At 42.3% G+C, this 27,457-nt stretch overlaps 1 protein-coding gene across 1 annotated transcript; it reads right to left on the reverse strand.

The window, feature by feature from the left end:
* Positions 1-1,194: 1,194 nt before the first annotated feature.
* On the reverse strand, positions 1,195-27,208 carry LOC311234518 (cytochrome P450 3A30-like). Its single transcript, XM_084321752.1, has 13 exons — positions 27,071-27,208; positions 26,843-26,939; positions 24,581-24,633; positions 23,607-23,706; positions 21,294-21,413; positions 20,696-20,778; positions 18,603-18,745; positions 17,585-17,709; positions 14,383-14,464; positions 11,257-11,417; positions 6,882-7,108; positions 5,340-5,502; positions 1,195-1,416 (listed from the first exon to the last, which is right to left on the reverse strand). Exons 1-13 carry the CDS (start codon positions 27,127-27,129, stop codon positions 1,276-1,278), a joined length of 1,554 nt encoding a protein of 517 aa, XP_084177878.1. The 5' UTR covers positions 27,130-27,208; the 3' UTR covers positions 1,195-1,275.
* Positions 27,209-27,457: the final 249 nt, after the last annotated feature.

Consider the following 27,457-nt stretch of genomic DNA (forward strand, 5'->3'; position numbering starts at 1 on the left):
AGATCGCGCAAATCGAACGCGGAAGTGCAACTCCGTTGGGGAAAATATACACGCAGCCAGCTTCCTTCTCATCCCCCTCTCTGCCACCACCTCTAGTTTGACCAGCTTGGCAGAAGAGGATGCTGGCCACTACAGACTGGTAGAACGACTGCAGCAGTCTATTGCACACTTTGAAGGATAGTTTTATAGTATATTTATAGCTTATTTAGTTTATAGTTATAGCTATAGCTTATAGTTATAGTTTGTATAGATATACGTTGTGTATTATGTTTACAAATCTACTAGGTTGTGGTACCGGGAAAAACAAGCATCTCAAGTTTTTCTGAATGTATGTACATTTAAAAAAGCTGTGACAATAATATCTAAATCTATATTTACTTGTACTCCAATGCGTTGCTTTAATCATACTATATTTACTTGTACTCCAGTGCTTTCCTTTAATCATACTATATTTACTGCCCCAACAACTTTCTGATGAAAGGTACTTCAAGCAAAGTTCCACTCAATTTAATAATTGTGTCATTCATGACAAAACCAGGGGTTCCAAAACTTTGTGATGTCATTGAGGACCACATCCACATTAGGCCACAGAGCCCTGTTTGATAACATTCTGTCCCACGCACTGACAAAGACAGAAGAGGTTGAGTACTTTATTATCTGAAGATGGTAGGTTAGTGTTATGTTCGTTCATAGTTAAAGACGGTAGAGGTTGAGTACTTTATTCAATACAAATGGAAAGTTAAGGAGTGTTGTGTTTGTTCATAGTTAAAGACAGTTGAGGTTGAGTACTTTATTATATAAAGATGGTAAGTTAGGGTGCTGTGTTCGTTCATAGTTAAAGACAGTAGAGGTTAAGTACTTTATTATATAAAGATGGTAAGTTAGTGTTGTGTTCGTTCATAGTTAAAGACAGTAGAGGTTAAGTACTTTATTATCTAAAGATGGTAAGTTATGGAGTGTTGTAATCATTCATAGTTAAAGACAGTAGAGGTTAAGTACTTAATTATCTAAAGTGTTGTGTTTGTTCATAGTTAAAGACAGTAGAGGTCGAGTACTTTCTGGTGATGTATCTAATTGACACTCCAAGTGATTAGGATTGACTTTACAACTGCAAATACAGTACATGGGTTAATAGTTGGCAAATACAGTACAGTTTGTAATATCGTGGATACTAACAGACAACGGAACAGTTGGTTCTTTAACAAGACGCTTTATTACTCCTCTCACGGTTACTCAATCCCAACAATCACAACCCGTCTACCTCTCGCGCCACTCTCATGACACAGTTGATAGTTGGTCAACTGTAGTTGAAGAGTGGTTTCCTCCAACACTGCTCCTCAGTAACTGTTTTCTTGGAACAAACTTCAGTTTGATTGGCTGCGTGGGCGCGAACATAAAACTAAACTCCAAGGGAATCTAAAGGATGGAAAGGAAATACAAAACCCACTGGTATAACTGTGCATTCAGACATAATGCCAAGAGAAACTTAGAGGCATGCAATGTGAACTGGAACAAGGCAGGTGAAGTATGAGGGACGCAGCGTTGAAGGAACACGCCGACAGTATATTCGCCAGAGTCAGACGAGGAAATAAGATACAAATTTCAGTCGAAATCTATCCGGCTGCAAGCTAGCCTAGCTTAGCACAAATTAATGGAAGCGAATACGGACCACTATGTTTATGTTTATGTTTATTAGGATCCCCATTTAGTCATCGTCAACATGTTGACTATTCTTCCTGCGGTCCTCACAGATATACACGTACAAATATGAAACATTCAGTGTAAATTTCAGATAACATGGCTGCAGCTACACTCACGCATGTCATATATTGATTTCCTTCCGGATTATGGCTCCTTTAAGTTTATTTTTGAAACTGTCCTTGTTTTCCGTCCGTATGATATGTAATGGGATCCTATTCCAGTATGTTATGGCTCTATACATTGCAGTTTTCTTTAGAGCGTTGGTTCTAGGCAGAGGTAGGGTGAAGCGACTACTTGAAGCATGTCTGGTATTATGGTCATGTCTATCATTGGTGGATAAAAGCATAGAATACAATTGAGTGGGTTTACCTAAGGTACAAATGTTCTTTAAAAACCGAATCAAACTGCATGCTAGTCTCTCGTCCACCCTCATCCATGACAGTCCAGCATGCATTCCCTTCACACTATTCCTTATAGAGCAGTGAAGAGTGAGTCGGGCAGCTCTATTTTGAGTGAGCTGGAGTTTACTAAGCTCTTGCTGTGACGTGCTAGACCAAATGGCTGGGAAGTAGTCAAGATGGGACAAGACTAAAGATTGTACTACCATTTTAATTGTTGTATTCGTTAGGAGGCAAGCATTTCTTCTTATTATGGAGATGTTTCTACTCATCCTGGTAACCATGTTATTAATCTGAGTAGACCAAAGTAGTGCCTCGTCAATAGTTACACCCAACAATTTGGCCTCCTTCACTTGTTCAATACCAGCGTCTTGTAATGAGAGACTCAGTCTATGATCCGACCTTAAGGCATATTTAGAGCCATATTTAGACCACTAGCCTAGCTTAAACTCCAGGGCCCTCATTCATCAACGTGTTCTACGCACAGATCTGTGCTTACCCTGTGCGTACGATCATTTCTAAGCAAAGAGTGGGATTCATCAATTTCGATTTGAACTTGACTCCGTGCTTACATCTACGCACAGGTCAGACCAGGCGTACCTGGCGCCCAGTGGTAGAATATATTATTACAACAAGGAAATGAACTTCTGTGCATAATAACACTGGCATGTTCTGTACGAACCGTAGTTCATTATAGTTCATTGTAAAATAGCAACAGTAGTGTAATTATGGTCAAAACCCTATAAATAGCATTTGGAATAATAGATCTTTCTCTCAGAATGAATGCAGCATGGTTTATATAGCGTTATCGGAATATACGGGGTGTAGGCTACTGACTGACTGCGCTCCGCGTAGCTTGATTGATTGATTGATTGGAAAGTTTATTAACAGATTGCAGAATGGGTACAGTACAGTACAGCTCAGTACATACAATTGTTAATTGGGGATGCAGACCAACTTTCGTCTTGTTTACATCAGGGTCCCCCATTTTAAATTCATCATAAATCATAAAGCTCAACTCGTTATTATTTTGCGCAGACCGCAGAAACACGGGAACGTCTTGATTATATTTAAAAGGCTTTACGTTAAACGAAACAAGTGGAATTTCGAAGCTGTAAGCAGAATACAAGTCATATGAATATAGTGTTCTTCCCCCTTTTTACTGTATAAGAAAGAATAGAAAACGCATTGCAATGACACCAGATAGTGGACAGACTATGTATATGATGGGATTCAAGTTCGCGTTTTTGTTGATCATAGGCATGCTGTCAGAGTATGATATCTTCAAACATTCTAGAACATTTGTCGTCACAGATCATGTCCTAATAGAACATAGGCTATGGCATGGATCGTGATATTGTGTGGACTGTAATTATTACTGTACCGGTACCACCCATTGTGACAACAGCCTTGTGAGTCCCGCACACAAACATGATGGAATTCAAGTTCATGTATTGAAAGGCAGGCTACATCATACATGCAGTGAGATTCATTGTTCTTGTATATGCTCTCTATTATTGTTTATATAGGCTACCCAATACTGACATCAAAATAGATTGTAGTATGCCTCTAGAAATCATATGCAGCAGGTAGGAAATTGACGGGAGATCCATCGCGATTTGGAATAAAATTGAGGAGAACTTTAATCCCTGGGTATTAATCAAACAACACGGGAAAAGGCAGTCATATTCCAGCGCGGTCTTTATTAGCCGACAACAAAATAGATGCCTCTAAAAATCATATAGCCAATCGAACACAACTAATAAAGGCATTCATATTACAGCACGGTTATAATGACACACAACCAACGCCAAACAGTGGTCAACGAACGGTCTTTATTAGTATTTTGAGCTGTCCAGGCAGAATTGCAGCAATGGTCTTAGGGAGCCGCTGATATCTGACATCACCGTTTACAAGTCCGCCTTTTATTTATCCCATAATACGCGATAGTGTCTTCTTGGTTCGACAGCAGTGAACAATCTTCGTGGAGTTTCTCAGAGTTCCGCTCGGGTCCGTCCATTATTTCACATCCCATGGGGGGTGTTTCCTCATTTTCACCATATATGGATAATCATGCACGAGCATTGACGGTAGAACAAAGTGGTATTCATCAACACGGAGGAGCATAGAGCCTGCGTACGCACCGTGTGATGAATCCCGACTTCCCTGTGCGTACACTAGTTCTACATTCCGTGCTTACGTGTGGAAATAGAACATGTTCTACGTCCACATTGATGAATGAGGGCCCAGGAGGTGTTTTTGGCCAAGAGCTAGGCGAGCTTGCAGCCGGATGTTGCCGTGTTCCTTTAACGCTGACTTGAGCCAGAGAGGCTTTCGCTCCAGTTGAAAACATTTAAACTCAAGTGTGAAATGAACCTGCCGTATTGATCATCCATGATAACAAATATAAAATATGCTGCTATATGAATATTCAGTAGCTCTGTAAATACGGGTTACATTTAGAAATGGTCGACTTTTTTGTAAATGTCGATTATGCTTCAGTTTTTTTTTATCAAAAGTTTTCACAGAAGTGTATCGTTCAAATGAAATGGTCAAATTCATGCGAGTGAAGCAAGGCTAAGTTTCTCATCTCATTCTGTGTGTGTATATGTGTGTTTGTGTGTGTGTGTATATGTGTGTGTTTGTGTGTGTTTACGTGTAAATGTGTGTATTTGTATAGTATATGTGTGTATGTGAGTGTATGTGTGTTTACATGTAAACGTGTGTATTTGTATGCATACGTGTGTGTTTGTGTGTATGTATGTGTGTGTGTATGTGTGTGTATATGTGTAAATGTGTGTGTTCGTGTGTATATATGTGTGTATTTGTGTGTATATGTGTGTGTTTGTGTGTATATAATGTGTGTATTTGTGTGTGTGTATTTCTGTGTATGTGTGTATATTTGTGTGTTTGAGTGTGTGTGTATGTGTGTGTGTTTATGTAGCAAGCGTCATCATCGGACACGATGGACAGCTAAGAGAGTATATATTATGTGTGTGTATATGTGTGTGTTTGTGTGTATATATGTGTGTATTTGTGTGTATATGTCTGTGTTTGTGTGTATATAATGTGTGTAATTGTGTGTATATGTGTGTGTGTATTTCTGTGTATGTGTGTATATTTGTGTGTGTTTGTGTTTGTGTGTTTATGTATCATCGGACACGATGGACAGCTAAGAGAGTATATATGTGTGTGTATATGTGTGTGTTTGTGTGTATATGTGTGTATTGCTGGTCTTACCATGGTCTCCTTGCAGGTCTCCAGGTCATAGCTCTGCAGCAGACGTACGACCACCATCTTCATCACCAGCAGAGCGAAGCGCAATCCAACACAGTTGCGCGGGCCGAGTCCGAACGGCATGTACACATATGGGTTTATCTCGTCCCTGTTCTCCTTGCTGAACCTGGACGGACAGAACAGACACACGTACAGGGCTTGCCATTCACTTTTTGGCTCGCCAGCCACTGTGGCTATAGTGGTTTTCCAAAGTCACTAGCCACTCAGCATTTTCACCAGCCAAAAATTACACACACGCACGCACACACACGCACGCAAGCACACGCACGCCACACACACACACACACACACACACACACACACACACACACACACACACACACACTCCAAATATCCAGTTCGTTTTTTATAGTGTAAAGTTTGGCTACTTGAGACAGAGAGTGAGAGAGTGAGACGCGCAACGCAAGTAAGCGCGCACTGCGTTCTGAGAGTGAGAGAGAGAGAAAGAGAAAGAGAAAAGAGAGAGAGAGAGAGAGAGAGAGAGAGAGAGAGAGAGAGAGAGAGAGAGAGAGAGAGAGAGAGAGAGAGAGAGAGAACACTCTCAAAAAACACCTACGTGAGACTGCAATTCGAAACTGGCCCCTACAAATGTCCTAACCTAGTTGTACAGTAAATGACCAAGTAAGGCTTTGTCAGTATTCCAATGTACAGTGTAAAATGTGTGTGTGTCCCCTACCCAACCCCCCCCCCCCCCCCCACCTCCAATGTACAGCCCTCACCCAACCCACCCAACCCCACCCCACCCATCCAACCTCCTCCAATGTACAGTTTCTACGCCAAATGTATATACACTCCTTTTCTGGACACTTTTGTATCACAAACAGTACTGTATTTGCAAATCTGATATGTCATAAATGTATAGATGTAGCAGTACTGTCTATCTGTATGTCATGTATGTCATATATGTTATGATGAATTGAAAATGGGGGACCCTGATGTAAACAAGACGAAAGTCTTTCTCTGGTCTGCATCCCCTTAACAATTGTATGTATTGAGCTGTACTGTACTGTACCCATTCTGCAATTTGATTGATTGATTGAAAAGTTTATTAACAGATTGCAGAATGGGTACAGTACAGTACAGCTCAATACATCTATACGACACCACCGTGCCGCCATATACTGTACAAGTGTAAGTAAAAAAAAAAAAAAACATCAAGATAATTATAATAATCCTAGATGAAAATCAATGACTCAATTACTTTAGATATCCCTGCTGTCTATACATAAGGGCAAGTGCATTCCATTCCAATCCCCCCTGCTCCCCCCTCGTTCCTGCTCTGCCACTCGCGAGTCACGTTCGAGTTCAAGTTCAAGTTAAACTTTTGCAAAGCGTCTAACGTGAATACATGTTTACGGGGGTTAATGTTTAAAGTGAGTGTGTGTGCATTGTGTGGAAGTTGTGTGCGCACGGTGCCACATACTACCAAGTGCCGAGGGAAAGTGTAAGGAGGGAAAATGACCAATGGCACGTGGCCTTGGATACCTTTCTGGTTTGAAGAGCTCAGGGTTGCTCCAGTACTTTGGGTCTTTGTGCAGCAGGTGCACAGGGATGCCCACCAAGGCCCCCCCAGGAATAGTGACTCCGTTGAGCTCGACCGTCTTCTTGCAGACCCTCTCGAGCCGAGGCCCGGTGGGGATCAAGCGCATGGACTCGTTGATGACCTGGTCCAGGTACTGGAGACTCATCAAATCCTCAAATTTAATGGGAGCCTAAAATCCAAAAGGCGAGGAAAAACATCACAGACGAAACATACAGTAGCTTTTAGAAAAGACCTGTCCGACACCTGCAGGAAGAAAAACATCTGACCGAATACTAGAGGGTCATTCTTAATTAGTCCCTAAATCGAGTGCACACCTTTGGTTTAGCTCGACTAGTCGTGCTGCTGCTGCTATCTTTGGGAGCATGTCTATGTTCCCCGGGTCCGATGTTCCCCGGGTCCTATGTTCCCCGATTGATTGATTGATTGATTGATTGAAAATTTTAGACCACCAGCCCTGATTCCAAACTCTAACCTTAACCAACTTCGAAAGAGGGCCTAAGCTTAACCAGTTCGAAACAAGGCGGACATTAACAATTAATAAAATAATAAAAATTAATACAATTTTCAATCAATTAATCAATCAATCGGGGAACATAGGACCCGGGGAACATAGGACCCCGGGGAACATAGGGATGATCCCCTATCTTTCATGTTGGAAAGCATAGCACTCGCGGTTCGGACCTGGGTCAGTAGTACAGGTTTCAACCAAAGAGATTAAAGCTAGCGTTAAGAGTGTGCACTACACAGTACTGTAGTGTAGGTACAGCCAACAGGTTCCCACCGCTACCGCGCCATTAGAAGCAAAATGAGGAAACTCCACCGTTTTCTACCCAGAAGACACCGTTTCTTCCTTATTTGAGATTCAGTGGTGGTTGGAACACAGGACTTTCTAACTGCCAGTGGAATGAGTGACAGGGGTCAGTAACCTCATAGAAAATGTTTTGTCTTTTTTTTTTTTTTGGGGGGAGTCTTTAGGAGGCGATAGCAGGTCAACAGTAAGTGGGATACATCATTTGAAAGCTGGGAACCTGAGGATTCATTTGAACATTGATTTGAAATGAGCATTTGAGCACTCTATGTAACGTCATAAATTCTGTTTAGAACATTATGATCAACGTCTATGATGGTCATTCCCATGTGTCTATTATGATTATGATTGATATACAGACCCTCATCTGCACCTTTGTGTCTACTGTTTATTTTCATTCATATTCAACATTTTTACTTATAAGTTGCAATTTCTTAGTTGATACCATTTGATACACAGATTTGGTGTGAAATGTAAGCATTTCTTACTACTCAAGAATTTATAAACATGGTCAGAATCAGAAATCCCTCCAAAATACCACATCAAGACACCAAGACATTGAGGAACACCATAGACAAATGCATGCTGTGATTTGGTATCAAAAACCTTTGACATTTTGGTAATTTCTCTGCAATTTGATGGTGAGCACTTCTGTTCTCAGGAACCCCACCCCCTTATGGTTGATAAACCTAGGAAAGCCATGCATACCCCGAGTGACCTTGTATATCTTGTATGTCATAAATGTCTGGATGTAACAGTACTGTATATCTGTATGTCGTGTATGTCATAAATGTCATGAGGAATTGAAAATGGGGGACCCTGATGTAAACAAGACAAAAGTCTTTCTCTGGTCTGCATCCCCTTAACAATTGTGTGTATTGAGCCTGTTGGGGAAATGTTATCTATGTCCAATCCATTGTGACGACCCTCCCCCACACTGTGTTGTCTTCCAGCTGGGCGAGGCTCGTCAGCTAATTGGGGCACACCTGGGCATCAGAGAGAGGCTGCCTCTGATCTCTGGAGAACTCCCCATTTTGTTTTTGGTTCTTTGTTTGTCTGGTTGCTGTTTGTTGATTATTTGGTTCTTTGGTCATCTGGCTGTTACTTTTGGTTCATTTGTTTTGGTTGCTTTTCTTTGCTTTTACACCGACACACTCATGCTGCACATACACTCATCCACACACTGCTGACACACTGATACTCATATACTGGCTGCTCCTTTAAATTACTGATAATAAATTCTTTGTTATTTCTTAAATTGTGCCTGTGGTCTCCCTATTCTTGTTGCGAGCTTGAGCCAGTTCGTAACACCATCCATCCAGTGTTAAATCTCTGTACAGCTTGACTAGTTTAATATAGGTCAACTAGTAAACTAGCTACAGCCCAGACACTAGGCTACAGTCTGACAGTGTCTTTTTTTTTATTTTATTTTTTATCTTTTTACCCCTCCTTTTTCCTCCGATTTTCTCCCATCCCAATGTTAGTCGTTATGCCAATTCCCAATCCCCTTCCTGGTCGCTGCGCACTTACCCCCCACAGTCGGTCTGGGAGAGTGGAGGCTATCACGTGCTTCCTCCGACACACGTCTAGCCAATCAACCGCTTCTTTTCACCTGGCAGCGCGGATTCTCACTGAGAGGGCGTAGCGTGTGGAAGGATCACACTATCCCACTTAGATCCTATCCGCGCTTAGCAGGCGCCCCGACCGAACTGTAGGAGTCGCTGTTTACAATGACCCGGACCCACCCCGCCAGCTTCTCCCACCCTCTAATACAGCCAATTGTATTAGTGTGAACGGCCAGCCAAGCTGGTGACAACCCCGGAGCTGTGAGCTGGATTCGAACAGGCGAATCCAGCGTCTCCGGGGTTGGTGACGAACGCAATCTCCGTTACGCCACCTGACCGCCCCCTGACAGTGTCTCTTTAACAACGACCAAGGTTGAGGAGATATGACATGGCCTTTACTCTTGTTCTAGTGTGAAAGACATAACATAAGCCTAGACCCGTCTTTTGTTATTCATTTCTCTCACTAGGGCATATTTCTGTCATATCTGGTGTCTAATGTACGTCATTTCAGTTATGTATTAATGTACGTCCTGACCAGAGCTCTTTGTCACTTTGTGGTCAGAAGCTTTGTGTGTACAACATGTGTCTCTGATGATAAACTGATCACCTCTTCTATGGCTATGGAGGCAGAAATAAACTATGTTCTATATTTTTATACAAACTGACTCGATCTGAAATTCCTACAGCTTACTGTTATGGCTCATTTTAAATATTCCACAACAAGCCGTACTGTATTGTACCCATTCTGCAATCTGTTAATAACGTTTTCAATCAATCAATCAATCAATCAATCAATCAATCAATCAATCAATCAAACCTAGGTCTCTAGTTTGTGGTTGTAAAGTTTGATAAGGCTGTGGTTATCCTAGAGGTCACAATAGGTAATTTTATATATATATAAAAAAACAATTGAAATGGCTACTATAACATCATCACTATGGGGACTAACATCATCACTATGGGGACTAACATCATCACTATGGGGACTAACATCATCACTATGGGGACTAACATCATCACTATGGGGACTAACATCATCACTATGGGGACTAACATCATCACACACAACTAAAGAGTCTCCGATTTCCAGTAATATCCAATTTATGCAATTCAGACCCCAGTATGCAGAAATGGTCAAATAATATATTTTTTAGAATAGGCCAAAATAACAGGATTATTCCACAGGATTACCATACGGTGGGCATGTATGTAAAGGGGAGACTCGTGGCTACCCATAGAACCCGTTTTCATCCAGATATCTTTTTTTTGTATCTACTTTTTCTCCCATTTTCTATTTTTCTCCTATCCCAATTTCGTATCGTCCAATTCTACCCTCCCCTGTCTCGAACGCTGTTAGGCCATGCCTCCCACAAGCCGGCTGCAATGTGGACGAAGCCTTGCATCACGTGTCCCCTCCGGTACACGAGGAGGCAGCCGTCGCATCTTTTCACCTGCACAGCGCGATCTCTCAGCGGCGAGGGTCTGCGTGGGAGGGACACGCTGTCCCCGTCGCTTCCTGATTCTGCTGCGCAGGCGCACCAACCGACCTGTAGGAGTCGCTGTCCACAACGTCCGATCCCCACCCACCAGCTTCCCACCCCCTAACACTGCCGATTGTGTTAGTATGAACGACCAGCCAAGCTGGTAGCAATGCCGAGAGCTGGGCTCGAACCCAGCATCTCCTGCACTAGTGGCGAGCGCCTTGCCCACTGCGCCACTTAGCCGCCCTCATCCAGATATCTTGAGGTGAGAGGCCAAGGGACCCCTTTGAAAATGGCTATGGCAGTTTTTCCCTCGCTAAAATGTAGCCTTGGAGCATTATTTAGCCCCCTTCCATAAGCTAGCATGGCAAGCTAGTTTCATACGGTATCAGTATTTTCACGTGAAAAAGATCTGAAAGCACTTGTAAATGCAAAAGAAATTGCATTTAGAGTGAACTGTTACATCTCTTGGAAGGACGGCATCGATCTCCTCCTGTAAGGTGCTCAACGCGTCAGGGTTGGTGGCCAGGTTGTACAGCATGTACGTCAGAGTGACGCTGGTCGTCTCGTAGCCTCCGAAGATGAAGATGAAGGCCTGGGAGAGGATCTCATGTTCAGTCAAACCTGCAATACATAGAAAAGAGAGTGAAATGGGGGCGGCTAGGTGGTGTAGTAGTGGGCAATGCGCTCGCCACCAACGCAGGAGACGCTCGTTGCTACCAGCTTGGCTGGTCGTTCATACTAACACAATTGGCAGTGTTAGGGGTTGGAAAGCTGGCGGGGTGGGTCCGGGTCGTTGTAAAACAGCGACTCCTACAGTTCGGTCGGGGCGCCTGCTCAGCGTGCAAAGGATCTAAGGGGGATAGTGTGACCCTTCCACACGTTACACCCTCTCAGTGAGAGTCCGCGCTGCCAGGTGAAAAGAAGCGGTTGATTGGCTAGACGTGTGTTGGAGGAAGCACGTGATAGCCTCCACTCTCCCAGACCGACCGTAGGGGGTAGGTGCGCAGCGACCAGGAAGGGGATTGGGAATTGGCATAACGACTAACATTGGGATGGGAGAAAAACGGAGGAAAAAGGAGGGGGGAAAAGATTAAAAAAAAATATATAAAAAATATTATTGGAAATAAAATTGGAAACTCATTGTGGATCCCTAGACGTTGTGGCAGACCGGCTGGCATGGTAATAGAAGGCCGCTACGTATCGGCCAAGGTACTGGGCCATATGCCCATATCAGGAGATCCGAGGAGACTCCCGGCCGGGCAGAGTGCGTCAACCCCAATGCAGCGCACCTGTGTCAGACGCGCACGGGACAGGTGAGCACAATCAGAGCCCAATCAAGAGGCATAGAAAATGGAGACGGAGAGGGTGTAGACTACCACATGCTTCCCTACAGTCGTTCTGGCGAGGGTGTAGACTACCACATCAGGGGCGGATTTAGGATTGTAGGAGATCCGGGGCTTAGCCCAGATGGGCCCCCCCCTTTTTTTTCTTTTTCTTTTAATATTTTTTTAAATTTTATTTTTTTGTATTTTTTTTTTTTTAGTTTTTGGGCAGGCAAGGGGTGGTTTGGAGGGGGTCCGGCACAACCCCCTCCACAACAGATTTTTTTTGAATTTAATGAACCTGTACGTGCAATTTCCTGCAATATAGAGCCTTCAATCTTGACCAATAAAGCTGCTCTTTTCACTATAAAACTCAGTTAACCATAACGTAGTTATGGTTAGATTTATATATTGGGGGGGGGATATATCATATTTTTCATATAATCAAAAAGTGGTGGAGCAAGATCATACCTTTGCTCCCCCAAGTTCAATAGTGGGAGAGCAGAGATGCTCCGAATGCTCTTATGGCCAGGCGTCTATGATTCACTGATACAAAGTAAAATAGTGCAGTGCAATAAAATAGTTAGTCAAATAGAATAAAATAATGCAATAGTGCATTGCAATAAAATAGTTATCATCGTATTTTTTCGGGAGGCCGGTAAGGAGTGCATTACAGTAGTCGAGTTGGCTTGAGATAAAGGCATAGATCTGGTTTTCAGCGTCCTTTTGATTTATAAATGGCCGTACTTTAGCTATGTTTCTAAGGTGGAAGAATTAAGTTTTTGTCAACTTGTTGATTGTGATTTAAAGCTTAGGTCTGAGTCTACCATAACACCAAGACTTAACTCACTCAAATACAGTTAGCAGCTGGATAGACCACAGATGGAAATTAGCTTCTGCTAAATCTGGTGCAAACATATTTTCATGTAACAATGATGAATTGTAAAAAAAAAAAAAAAAAAAAATTTTATTTTTAAATAGATTCGGGGCTTTTCAGAATACATCCGGGGCTTGAGCCCAGGTAGCCACCCCCTAGCTCCGCCCCTGTACCACATGCTGTCCTACAGTCGTTCTGGGAAGGGTGTAGACTACCACATGCTGCCCTACTGTCATTCTGGGGAGGGTGTAAACTACTACATGCTGCCCTACTGTCATTCTGGGGAGGGTGTAGACTACTACATGCTGCCCTACTGTCATTCTGGGGAGGGTGTGTAGACTACCACATGCTGCCCTACTGTCGTTCTGGGGAGGGTGTAGACTACTACATGCTGCCCTACTGTCGGTCTGGGGAGGGTGTAGACTACCACATGCTGTCCTACTGTCGTTCTGGGGAGGGTGTAGACTACCACATGCTGCCCTACTGTCAGTCTGGGGAGGGTGTAGACTACCACAGCACATGCTGCCCTACTGTCGTTCTGGGGAGGGTGTCGACTACCACATGCTGCCCTACTGTCAGTCTGGGGAGGGTGTAGACTACCACATGCTGCCCTACCGTCGTTCTGGGGAGGGTGTAGACTACAGTACCACATGCTGTCCTACAGTCGTTCTGGGGAGGGTGTAGACTACCACATGCCTCCTCTGATACATGTGGAGTCTCCAGCCGTTTTATTTCCACCTGACAGCAAGGAGTTTCACTGGCAGAGTGTAATGCGCGCTGAGCTTCACGCCCTCTCCCCCAGATTCCCTCCCTGCTGAACAGGCTGGAGTGGAGCATTGTGGTTCAGGCTCTCTGGTTTCTGTTAGTCTTTTTGGACAGATTAGTGAGCTCCCCCTTTAAATCGCCTTTGTTTTATTGGTTTCGTTTGTGGAGTATCTAACCATCGGGCTAACCATCGAGCTGACCATCGAGCTAACCATCGGGGCGACCGGAGCAGGGCCGACTGTTGTAACTTGACACAAAATTAGCCTTTCATCCAACCCAAATTCGGACAAATAACTTCCCCATTAGATTAGCCATCATTATTATTATCTTGTCTCACTCCTGAAGTTGAAACAATGATAAAACAACAAACTTGCATGTCAACTCGTTTGGGTCATTGTTACACAGCCAGTACACTAGTTTGATGTGAAATTTTTTTTGCTGGGTCCTTCTCGAGTGACCAAAGTTTGTCCGAGGTAAGCGACAGTTGTGATTGGAGGATCAAGAAAAGAGGGCAGGGTTTGAGATAGGTAGGCAACAGAAGCATTAATTAACCCTTTACAGTTACTCAGGCCTACAGTAGGTGAATGACTGACAACACTGCTAAGAGATGATCAAACCATACCTTTACTTGGCTCTTTGCCGTTCTGTATGTCTGTGTCTGGTATCTGGTTCTGCATCATCAGCTGCAGGAAGTCCACTTGACTCTAGAAAACAAAAAAGAATGCCCAAAACCTCAGTTCCCCAAAGAGTGCATAATCCTCAACCCATAAAGGTTCTATAGAACATTTCCGTCCAAAATGTTGTATACGTTGGCTCTGTGGAATGGAGTGTGGGGAGAAACGGGACGTTGACGTTCCAGAAAAGCTAAGGTTTTTCAAGGAACCATGGCTTCAGAGGATTAAAAAAACGGCATTCAAGGGTTTTGCCTACATCAGACGAGAGGCCCGCGAGTCAGCTGACAACGAAGTTTGTCCGGTGTTAAAGGGATGGATTTGTGAAGAACATCAATGCATGTTACAACAAGCAGAGGCAAAGCATAATGGTACATTTTGACCTTTGATTATAGCACCACCTTCTGGCCAATTGGTGGGACATTTGTTGTGAGGGATTGGTACAGTACACTAATAGTGTGACACATCTCCATTCGTGTGATCTTTGTGTCTAGAGTCACCATGTGGCCGACATGACACAAAACTTTGCACATCTCTTCCTCATCATGGACCAAATAAGGGTGTCTAAGTTTGGTCCAAATCTGACAAACTGTTCACAAGTGACAAGACGCTTCCTATGTTTATACGTTTGGGTGTGGAAGTCATACGGCTTAGCAGGGGAAAAGGTGATTTTCCAAAAGTTCTAAATCCTCTCTGTGAAAATCCAATATGGTGTATTTACATGGGGCGTCTCAATGGCAAAGTATAATAATGATAGGTGGACATGTGTAGGAAGTCTCGTATCAATCGGACTTAGAGTGTAAAAATGATGGCTATTGAAAAGGTGTATGCTATGATGTCTTAATGTTATAATAGCGCCACCATCTGGCCAATTGGTGTAATATTTGCTGTGATGCTGCAGGATACCAATACCTATCATTAACACATTCTCATGAGAAAAAGTACAATGGGTACGCAATGACCACGTCAAATAATAACGTATTTCTGTAGCGATACATATATTTTGTACGTATCAAAGGAGAAAGGACACGCAGGTATGAGGTGTGGTAAAGGTGTAGTACCAGCAGGGACGGTTAACCAAAACTAAGAAAAGAAACTCCACAACCAGGGATCGAACAGTCACTGTGGTAGAAGGTGAGATTTATCACCACTACACTACCCACACATACCCTTGTTATCATTATGGTTAGGGTTAAGGTTGCTTTTAAGGTTAGCTTAACGGTTATGGTATAAAGTTAGGTTTTAATAAAGGGTTATATTAACGGTTATGGTTAGGGTTAGTTTTAAGGTTAGCTTATCGGATATGGTTACAGTTATGTTATAGTAAGGGTTAGGTTAACAGTTATGGTTCGTTTTAAGGTTAGCTTAACGGTTGTGTTTAGGGTTAAGGTTATGTTTTAATAAGGGTTAGGTTAACGGTTGTGGTTAGTTTTAATGTTCGCTTAACGGTTAGTCTAATTAAGGTATCTGTGTGGTTAAGGTTAGGGTTATGGTTTTGGTGAAGTCGTCAAAAAAGTGTGTAGTGGTAGTGTCAAGGTAAAAGCTCAGTTTACATTATTTGAATTATGTACTTATTTGTAACACGTACACGTTGTACATTGTCGATACAATATGTAAATATATAATTTTTTTTTTTAAACTTACGTTTTTATTTTCCAAATATATAACTTTTATAACATAATGTACATCATGTAAAAAAGATTCCTGTGGTCAATTAGTACTTTATTTACATATTTTAAGCAAGAATGGGCTGCTATCATTTTGTGGCAAATGCCATGTTAGTATCAAGCACTGTGTCGTGGCAAAACAAACTTTTTGAAATATTTGGGACAGACAAAAAGACACAGCTGCTTGGACACAGCTCTCGATTAGTGATGAGAATGACTTTTCCCCCCTCCATTGCTTCCAAAAGAGCCGTTTAGGGTATATACTACTAAAAAAAAATACTTTGTTTATCAGTCTTAAATCAAAATCTAATGATAGGATAAGATATGGTTCAGATTCAAACTTAGATACTGAAAGCCCCTGGAAGCCAAGCCTCAAATCATTAAAATGTATGATTATCCAACATGAGTGTGATAATAAGCCTCCACCAAAGTTTGAATAAAACTACAGGCCTATTTTAAGGTGACAAGATGTCGCTGAGGTCATCTGTCCTCGACCAAACCCTGTCCCCGAAAACGTTCTTGATTCGTTCTTACAGTAAAAAAAAAGGACCTCTTATATCCTTATTGTGTTATAGAAGGCAGAAGGGGAAATGAGATTGTAAATGAATCGTTGCTTGTTGCAATGGTTGCAATGTTGGATTAAAATAAATTCAGTGTTTTGCACTTGAATTGAGAGAGCGCTGGTGAAGTGAATGACACAATTATAACAGCTCCCATCAAGTATGTACCAGAGAGCTGTTCAAAAAGATCTGATCGTTTGTGAACGTCACATCACTAATCTCAATAAAAACACAGATCTGGGTGCGGCTGGGTAGCATAGAGGTCTAATGCCGCGTTCACGTTACGTGGGAAGAAGCGGAAGAACCAGCTTCCGACTGGGAAAAACCATTCACGTCAGCCTCCTAGTGGTAATTCCTACTAGGACATATGGGATTTTTTTATAGACCCTTATATCTCCCACTTCGCGTCACGAATTGCGGAAGTATGGATGTGGGCGTTTCATCGAGTCAATGCGTGAAGGCTTCCTATGTTGTAGCAACGAGATGTCCTCTGGTTCTTCCGCTTCTTCCCACGTAACGTGAACGCGGCATAAGCACTCGCCTACAACCACAGATACTCTGGATTCTAATCCAGCTGTCAGCGGTACCTCCGGCTTGGTCAGTTGTCCCTACGAACACAATTGGCAGTGTTTGCGGGTGGGAAACCGGTGGGGTATGTGTCCTGGCTGTAGCAATAGCGACACCTACTGGCCGGTTGGGGCGCCTGTCCTCGCTGTCAGGTGAAAAGAAGCAGCTGGTGACTGCACATGTATTGGAGGAGACCACCTACACACCCTCCCCAGACCGACAGTAGGGCAGCGCAACGACCAAGAAGGGAATTGGCATAACGACTCAAATTGGGGGATGGGAGAAAAAGATACAAAGGTTTTGCAGTTTACCAACTGCTTTGCTCTGCAATTGTAATGAATGGAAAGTGAAAGGCTTACAGATTTCTCTGTGTGGTGCTGGTCTTTAAACCTCTTGATGATATCATAGAAGAACTCCACACTGCCTTTATCCATCAATTCAATTTTCAACAGCTTCAACAGACGGGAACAGATGGGGAAAACCACTGAAAGGGAGAAAGAGAAAAAATATACATGAAAAGATATATATATATATATTTTTTTTAAAGGAACACGCCAACATTATGGTAAATGTGCTTCACCGTCTTCTCCGGAGTCAGACAAGAAGATAGACACCAGGGCGGCTAAGTGGCGCAGTGGGCAAGGCGCTCGCCACTAACGCAGGAGATGCTGGGTTCGAGCCCAGCTCTCGGCATTGCTTCCGGCTTGGCTGGTCGTTCATACTAATACAATTGGCAGTATTAGGGGGCGGGAAAGCCGGTGGGTGGGGATCGGACGTTGTGGACAGCGACTCCTACAGGTCGGTTGGTGCGCCTGTACAGCAGAATCAGGAAGTATCGGGGGCAGCGTGAGCCTCCCACGTGTTACTCCTTGCCACTGAGAGATCGCGCTGTGCAGGTGAAAAGATGCGACGGCTGCCTCCTCGTGTACCGGAGGGGACACGTGATGCAAGGCTTTGTCCACATTGCAGCCAACCAGTGGGAGGCATGGTCTAACAACGTTCGAGACAGGGGAGGGTAGAATTGGATAATACGAAATTGGGATGGGAGAAAAATTTAAAATGGGGAGAAAAAGTAGATAAAAAAACCAAAAAAAAATAAGATAGACACCAATTTCCTCTTTGTGCGTTCAGTAGAAAGCTATCCGGCTGCAAGCTAACCTAGCTTAGCACAAATTAATGGAGCGGATAAGTACCGCTTCCATTCATTTGTGCTAAACTAGGCTAGCTTGCAGCCGGATAGCTTTATACTGAACTCAGAGAGGTAATTGGCATCTCTCTTCTTGTCTGACTCTAGAGAACACGGTCGGTGCGTTTCCCATATCGCTGGCGTGTTCCCTTAAGTTGACACGGTCACACGGAAGAAGAAAGTATACGTACTCAGTAGAAAGAATGGCCATATCTTGAAGTTCATAAGCTTCTTCATATGAACGATAATGGGGTCATCCGGATTATTTATGGAGTCCGTGTCGACACTGAAAGACACGCTGGTCACAACGTCTAAACTGTAGGGTGCCAGGAATCTAAAACAAAGAGAAAACAAAGTGAATTTTCCGGTGCGTCCCGAGTGATGAAGCGAGTGAAGCGGCCGCTGCGCCCCCCCTCTCGTTCAAACAAACTTGTACTTCTGCTCGCCCACTTTCTGATCAGGAGAAGAAGAAAAAACTAACTTTAAAAACACATTTGAACCTAAGTTTTAAATATATTGTATCTTGCCATTGTCTGTGTCGTCTCGGACTGTCTTGAATTTCACGTTTAACATAAGACTAAATGTAACCCTGTGGTATACCTTTTGTTATTGACAAAAATTCAGGGTGGTAATTTTTTTTTCCTGATTTCACACAAGGAAACAATAGAAGAAGGAAGGGTCATGTCGAGGAATCCTTATGGTTGCCCCAAACAATAGCTTAGTTCACGGCCCCCACCCCTATAAGCTCATTGTCTCCTTCTCCTTCTCAGTGAGTCCCCTAGGTGGCGACGATGAGAGCACTCCTCTTAGCCAAGCTCATTTAACCTACATGTACTTTGTATTAATTGTTTTACTACTATTAAACCAATTTTGATCAGAAGATCCGTCTACGACATAATTGATAAAATCATAATCCACCACAGGTGCCAGACGTTGATGTCAGTTCTATTGAAGCCTGTATTAAAATTCAAAATATACCAGCTATCTGAGGAAATATACATCAACCGATATATCAAACGTTAGCTAGTTAACAATGCAACAAATTGCTGATGATTCTAACATCCAAGGTAATATAAATATAACCTGTTCATAAACGGTCATAAACAATGGCGATGCCATTTAATTCAATGTCGGCCGAAACTGAAAGTTCCCACACTTGGCACCAATGTGCGTTCACGCGTTATAACGTGACGACGTGACGACCCTTCCTTCTTTTATAGAGTAGAATTAACGGCGGCAGAACTCGAGAACTACAAGGAATGTTTGATCACTAAGTGTGTCTGACTCTCGCCTAAACTGTACGAACGCCAACGAATAACGTATTATTATGACGTATATCATGCCAGTTAGGGTACCTTATGTATACTGCACTGTAGGGCTGACCCCTATTAGTCGATTAGTCGACTAATCGGTCGAAAGGAGCCGTAGTCGACTGCCAACCTCTTAGTCCAATACAAAAAAATATATATATATATATATATATTTATAATTTATTTTTTTGTATCATTCTTTCCAAAAGAAACGAGGCCTAGAAGCGTGGCTAACGCTAATGGCACACATACCAGAGGCTAACTGCCTACAAAAACAGGCACAGAGGCACTGAAAGAGGATTTCACCATCTAATGAACACACTAGACTAGACAAATATCAAGATGTATCCATCAGTGGACCAATTGCATGCTTTTGCAGAGGACAAGAAGCCTTCAGTCAGTCGACTCCTTCAGACATTAAGCACCCCCCACAGCCCAAATGGAATGATACATTTCTTATTTTTTTTAAATAAAAAAATATTAAAACTTTTTTTTGCCAATAGTCGACTAACGGCAAATTTTGGCCAATCATAGTCGACCATCCAAATCCTTAGTCGGGGACAGCCCTACTGCACTGTGTATACTGTATACCTTACTTACTCATCATAGTATATATTCAGTTTCTAAGTGTTATTGACCATAGTCATTGTAACGTATAATTATAACTAATATTACACACCCTCATCTGCACCTTTGATTACACTGCCTACTTGTTTGCTTATATTCAGAGTTAACTATATTGTTTACACTGCTTATTTTAACATTTCTACTCCACTATAATTCTATTGCCTATATGTATGTCTTCTACTATTACCCTGCCCATATTTGTTCATCTCACAATTTCATTGGAAACTGAGGAGAAGTAGTCATGGCCCACAGTAAGCTATTGATTTTTGCACGTTGGCACACAATCACACAACCGATTGGCCATGTAAAACCATACGGACATGTCATGTGGAAAATTGAAAACGTACTGTTTAACGTCTACAGATTCATCCTCTCTTTTATCCAGGGTCTTGATGAGTCTGTCCGCATAGCGCTCTACAATGGGAAAGATCTTTAAGAGAAAAAAGGACATATATATATATTTATTTTTTTAAGCAGCAGTAAATCACATAAATCAGTGGTTTCCAAGAATAAGAACAAATCCGTCTCTCAAATTCCCTCAAAGGAAACATAATGTGTGTTAACCAAACAATCTGGGGTGGCAAGCCGTAATTTTCGGACTATAAGCCGCGCCTTTTTCCCCCATTTTTCGACCCTGCGGCTTATATAACGGTGCAGCTTATATGTGACTCGACGTGACCAAACCCGAAAATGTAAAAATCGAAATATTGCTTTTTTGACTGCATTGAAATGTTATTTATCTGTTCCCTTATTTGCTAAACTTAATACAACTTGTAAATGAGTTAATTTTTGTTATTTGTTATTGTGTCCCAATGCTAATTACATATATAAACATTAAAACACCTGCGGCTTATAGTCCAGTGCGGCTTATATATGTACACATCATTCAATTTAGCTGCTGCGGCTTATATTCAGGTGCGGCTTATAGTGCGAAAATTACGGTACCTGTTTCAGCTTCCCGCTTGTGAAGCTTGGAGATATAGAGCTCCGTATCCTTTTCCACTTTGCATCCTTCACGTTAGTGATTGCATCGCCCATCTGCCCTGTAATGGCTTCCATAGGCTCCTGTGAACATTAGTACAATTAAAAGAACGTTTCAAAAAGGAGTATTCAACCTGTAAGGACCCACACAGTTAAAGGTGCTATATATTTAGTTTTTATAATAAATAATACATCCCGTTATACAGGTGTTACAAAGGAATAGAAGTATTGCCCCCCCCCCCCCCCCCCAACAAAGATTTGATTAATGAATGTATCATTTAAATTTCTTTGCAGGTCCAAAATGAATGTTACGTTTACATGTTGCGTGCATGTATCCCCTCCCTACTTTCCATTTTTCCACGTGGAACGCACCTGATTGGATAAATGACATGCTGGTGCTCTTCTGCATCATCTAGTGGCTGAATGTTATCTATAGCACATTTAAGGTTCATCTAGTCATCTAGTGGCTGAATGTTATCTATAGCACATTTAAGGTTCATCTAGTCATCTAGTGGCTGAATGTTATCTATAGCACATTTAAGGTTCATCTAGTCATCTAGTGGCTGAATGTTATCTATAGCACATTTAAGGTTCATCTAGTCATCTAGTGGCTGAATGTTATCTATAGCACATTTAAGGTTCATCTAGTCATCTAGTGGCTGAATGTTATCTATAGCAACTTTAAGGTTCATCTAGTCATCTAGTGGCTGAATGTTATCTATAGCACATTTAAGGTTCATCTAGTCATCTAGTGGCTGAATGTTATCTATAGCAACTTTAAGGTTGATCTATGCTAAACCTGGCAGACGCGGCCAGGAAGCCTGTATATTTTCCCCAACGGAGTTTCACTTCCGCGTTCGGTTTGCGCGATCTGATTGGCCACTGACGTTTCTCTCAATTTTTTTTTCTCCCAATTGCGTTACTCCTAACAAACTGGTTAAGCTTGGCAACTCTTTCGAAGTTGCTCTCTTTCGAGGGTTAAGGTTAGGGTTAGGGTTAGTTGGTTAAGGTTAGGGTTACGGTTAAGGTTAGGGTTAGGGTTAGTTGGTTAAGGTTAGGGTAACAGCCTGCTGGCGCGATTGTTAGGAGTAACGCGATTGGCGCTGAAAAAAACATCAGTGGCCAATCAGATTGCGCAAACCGAACGCGGAAGTGAAACTCCGTTGGGGAAAATATACACGCGGCCAGGAACCGTATCGCTTGCTCCAGACTGGTCCACATTGACATAGCTGGCTGGTTGTTTTGGTGATAACTACTGGAGTCAGTAGTGCTATTGACTGACCATCCTTCCCCCTCTCTGTTACAGTTAGGGTACAGAGTCTCCGCAAACCACTGTACTGAAAACCGAGGCGGACTGGCCCAATAGAGAAACACAGTGCGGAACACGCTGCTGCTTCGTACCGGTCATAGATGATCACACATTGGGAGCCGTGAACAAGTGTGCAGTGAATCTGACCTATTTGACTGGCGAGCCGATACACAACCCCTGCGGTGGAGAATCTGACAAAACCTTAATTTCAAAGGAAAAACGTCTGGATGAGATTGAGCGTTTCACCGGTTGCATAGTAAGCTGTGCTGCTGTGTAGATCGCTAGCAAATGTATAACTGTAACATTACTTGTACATATGTCTATACTGAACACTGTGACCTCATTTTTTACTTCTAATTTACATGCTATACTATGTTATTTTATTTCATACTTATCTTGTCTTGCACAGTCTCTGGAGCGTAACAGTAAGAAGCATTTTGTATAAAAGTATTCTGTACTTCTGTATGACAACTATTAAAGAAACTGCTCCACTGATCTAATATGGATTACAAATACGATAGCGCTTTTCTGCCCCCCCCCCCCTCCCCCCCGTGATGCACAGATCGATAACAACTAGGGATGCTCGATATTGGCTTTTTGAACGATAACGATATACTGATATTGTCCAACTCTTAATTTCCGATACCGATATCAACCGATATCAACCGATACCGATATATGCAGGGTTCCCCCCCCCCCCCCAAAAAATGGAATAATTTCAGGTAATTAACATTACATATCTCTTGTTGTGGAATTAACACAACATTATGCATACTTTTGACAATAAATAAAATCAGAATTTGTTCTTACTTTCTGGGTAAATAAAGGTTATAGAAATGTAAAAAAAAAAAAAAAAAAAAAAAACGATACCGATATTTTACGACATTCCAACATTTTAATGCCGATATCGGCCGATAATATCGGACATCCCTAATAACAACTAGTGAACGTAGCGGCCGTCCTCTCACCCTGCGGTTGGTGAACACCGAGTAGCACTCCTTCACCAGGATGGCTTTGATCATCTCAGGGTCTGCCACCATTAAAAATGGCCTCCGTCCCTCATACAACCTAAAAAAACACAATCATATCATAGTATCAATTATTGTTTATAAAATGATGTGGGGTGTGTAACCATAATTGAAAGTTAATACATTTTATGAATCCATTCAAATTAAAGGTTGTGTGGCTGAAAGGACACACTTCTTCAGTCAATATCTGAAATAAAAAAATTCAAAATGTAAAAGTCTAACCTTCTTAGTCTTTTACGATCATGCACTTTGCCGCTAAATAATCTCCCTTGCCTATATTACAACCTACTATGCTAATATGTCTTTACTACTATGACTAGATTGTAGCACCCAAGTTTCAACACTGACGAACATTGTTACTCAGCTGAAAGAGTTGTACCCTTCCTGCTGACCTGTTGTACAGAACTTTAAGTGTCAGCTAAATGTAAATGAAAGAAAACAACAGACATGATCTCGATCTTGTTGTGAGGCCATGGAATCTAGTCTTAAATTACTTTAAGGGACACACCGACATTATGGTAAAATGGTAAACTTCTCCACAGTCAGACAATAATAAGATGGATACCAATTTCCTCTCAGTAGAAAGCAATCCGGCTGCGGGCTAGCCTAGCTTAGCATAAATTCATGGGAGCAGATACGAACCAGCTAGCCTATACTGTAGCTCTTGACCAAAAACACCTCTCCCTGAATTTTAAGCTATAGGCTAATGGTCCCTATCCGCTTCCATTCATTTGTGCTATGCTAGCCTATAGCTTGCAGCCGGATAGCTTTCTACTGAACACAGAGAGGAAATTGGTATCTGTCCTCTTGTCGGACTCTGGAGGAGACGGTACAGTGAGTGTGTTTCCCATCACGTTGGTGTGTTCCTTTGAGCATCGTTGACAGTTGACCTAAATGATGATGCAACAACTTACCCCCAGATACTGCCATACTTGCGATAGCAATGCAAATCGAAGTCAATGAAACTCTAGAGACATTGTACAGGAGGAGAAAAGTATCAAAGATTAGAGGTAGAAGTTATAATAACTTTCAACTTTGCCTATACATTAGGTTCTGAATGGGTGTCATGGGCCCGGGGGCCATGCAACCTGCTTATGCAAATAAAGAACCATGGACACTTTACTTTATTATGCAGCACATGTGGGAGTATCATGAGAAATCAAGAGCCACAACCTTTGGAATGCAATGCCTTGGAACTCCTGGTCAAATCTGTCAATTTGTCCATCTCTTTTTAAAAACAATAACAATATGAATAATTACAAACATGCTTATATATATATATATATGTACACTATGGATTAGTCGGTCGCAGTCAACCAGCACCTGCTAACGGGGCGGACCCCTTAGCTCAGCTGGTTAGTGCGGCTGCCTGTGCTATAGGTCACAGGTCAAAAATCTCTCGGTTACGTAACGGTCGTGACCAGTGATGCAGTGGTGATATCATAAGTGGTGGACGGTGTTTTAATGACAGCACGTGCACGCACGCGCATGCCCATAAATGTCCCCTCGCGTGCGCATTAAATAGTAGGAAACATGTTTGTATAGGAAATTACTAGTTTTTGTTTAGTTTTTGTTAATATTGCCTTGAAATAGAGAAGCTGGAAAAAGGTAGCAGGATGGAATAGCATTCAATATATAAATATTGTCGACTCAACAGATATGGTTGAAAAACAAACAATGTTTTAAATGTAATTGTAAGTAGTTACAATTTCTTTAATTGAATTAACTTAAACTAGAAAAGTAAATACAAACTAAATTAAAAATGTAACTTACAGTTTACAGAAGGACAGTTTCCTTCTGAAGCACAACTTCAGAAATGTCTCATCCTTCCAGTCGGGACCATTTGTCACACTGAGAGGTTCCACAGCTCAAGCAACCCCCCACCAATTGGTACAGGGCTTGTATTTTGGTTTTGCTCTTCTCTTTTCTTTGTTATGCTATTGTTATGCAAAGACAAGTAGTCAGGTGAGTACCGGTACTTGGCGCACGGCACAACGAGTCGAGTGAAAGTTGTGAACGCATTTTTGTGTGCACGCGCGTGCTTCTGCTCAGAAAAGTGGTGGAATGGCGTGGTATACCGGGTGGCATGAGCACTGCATCCCTGGTCATGACAATGTCACCTCAAACTCCGATGCCCAGAGGGAGTTTCGAACACGGGTCTCCCACGCTGTGTGCAACAACACAGACCGCTATACCAACAGGTGAATTCACTTCTTTGTAACGTGTCTATGCGTCTTTTTTTTTTTATCTACTTTTTCTCCCATTTTCTATTTTTCTCCCATCCCAATTTCGTATCGTCCAATTCTACCCTCCCCTGTCTCGAACGCTGTTAGGCCATGCCTCCCACAAGCCGGCTGCAATGTGGACGAAGCCTTGCATCACGTGTCCCCTCCGGTACTCGAGGAAGCAGCCGTCGCATCTTTTCACCTGCACAGCGCGATCTCTCAGCGTCGAGGGTCTGCGTGGGAGGCTCACGCTGCCCCCGATACTTCCTGATTCTGCTGCGCAGGCGCACCAACCGACCTGTAGGAGTCGCTGTCCACAACGTCCGATCCCCACCCATCAGCTTCCCACTTCCCCCAGCTTCCCAATACTGCCAATTGTATTAGTATGAACGACCAGCCAAGCTGATAGCAATGCGGAGAGCTGGGCTCGAACCCAGCGTCTCCTGCATTGGTGGTGAGCGCCTTGCCCACTGCACCACCTAGCCGCTTGTCTATGCGTCTTTTGAGGATGAGAGTGAGTTTAACCCATAGCACCGCGACTCACCCCAGCCCTTCGTGACTGCGCTTCACAATACCATCCATTACATATAATTTATTTATAACTTATTTTGTCATTAAAACTTTTTTTTATTATTCTTTATTGTTGTACTTTAATTAACGTGCCCGTTCTAACACTGTTCCGAAAGTGCTATTTAAATAAAGTTTAAATAATAGCCTAAATGAGTATTTTTCCTTCTTATAAATCATTAGGTGCTGAAAAGATGAGGAAATCATGAGAATAAACAGATCAACAGCTCTAACACTTGCAGGGCGCTCCAATGTCCACTCGGTTTATTGCATAAGTAATGTTTAGCCGCAATAAACAACAAGAAGACATTGGAGTCCACTCGTTTATAATCAGGTATTACGTCGTCATGAGAAACTGAAGATGCTGTTTAATATCTCTCTTACTTGGATAAACATGCGATGTATTGTTCCAACGAAAGGGAGGGGTGTTGGTCCTGGTATTCCAAGCTTTTTGAAAAGGCGATGAGGCCACACACTATACCTGTATAAGGTTATTACACACAAAGAGGGAATTGCCATTATTAAGAAGTGTTGTGTAATGTTGCTACAATAATACAAGACTGCGAGACGAGACTTCCTGGCAAAACAGGAGAAAGAAAATAGGCCACTTACAATATTAGAAGAGTTGAAAGGAGAACGATGAGAGCCCATGTTGTTGCCGAGAAAATCATTCTGATTTAAATAAAATACCGGATTATACACCAAGAACATTAATAAGCAGGTCAAGCGACTTATTTCGACGTCACTCAGACCATGAATGATGCAAGGAAACTTATTATAAGAGAAGGAATGGTCTTGAGCGCCGGGCGTTTTGTCCCACCTCCATAATGCCCAAACATGGTCAGTGAAACGCCCCCAATTCACAGCAATCGATACAGCCCGAATAGATGATTGATATTTGTTTTATTGATATTTGATTTGTTCGTATATATGTTTGTATATTTGTTATTGTTCTATATTAGAAGATTTTGCATACATATTTGTTTGTATGTCTGATTT

This window comes from Notolepis coatsorum (genome assembly GCF_963971535.1).
Source record: "Notolepis coatsorum genome assembly, chromosome: 9".
In the NCBI taxonomy this organism is placed as follows: Eukaryota; Metazoa; Chordata; class Actinopteri; order Aulopiformes; family Paralepididae; genus Notolepis; species Notolepis coatsorum.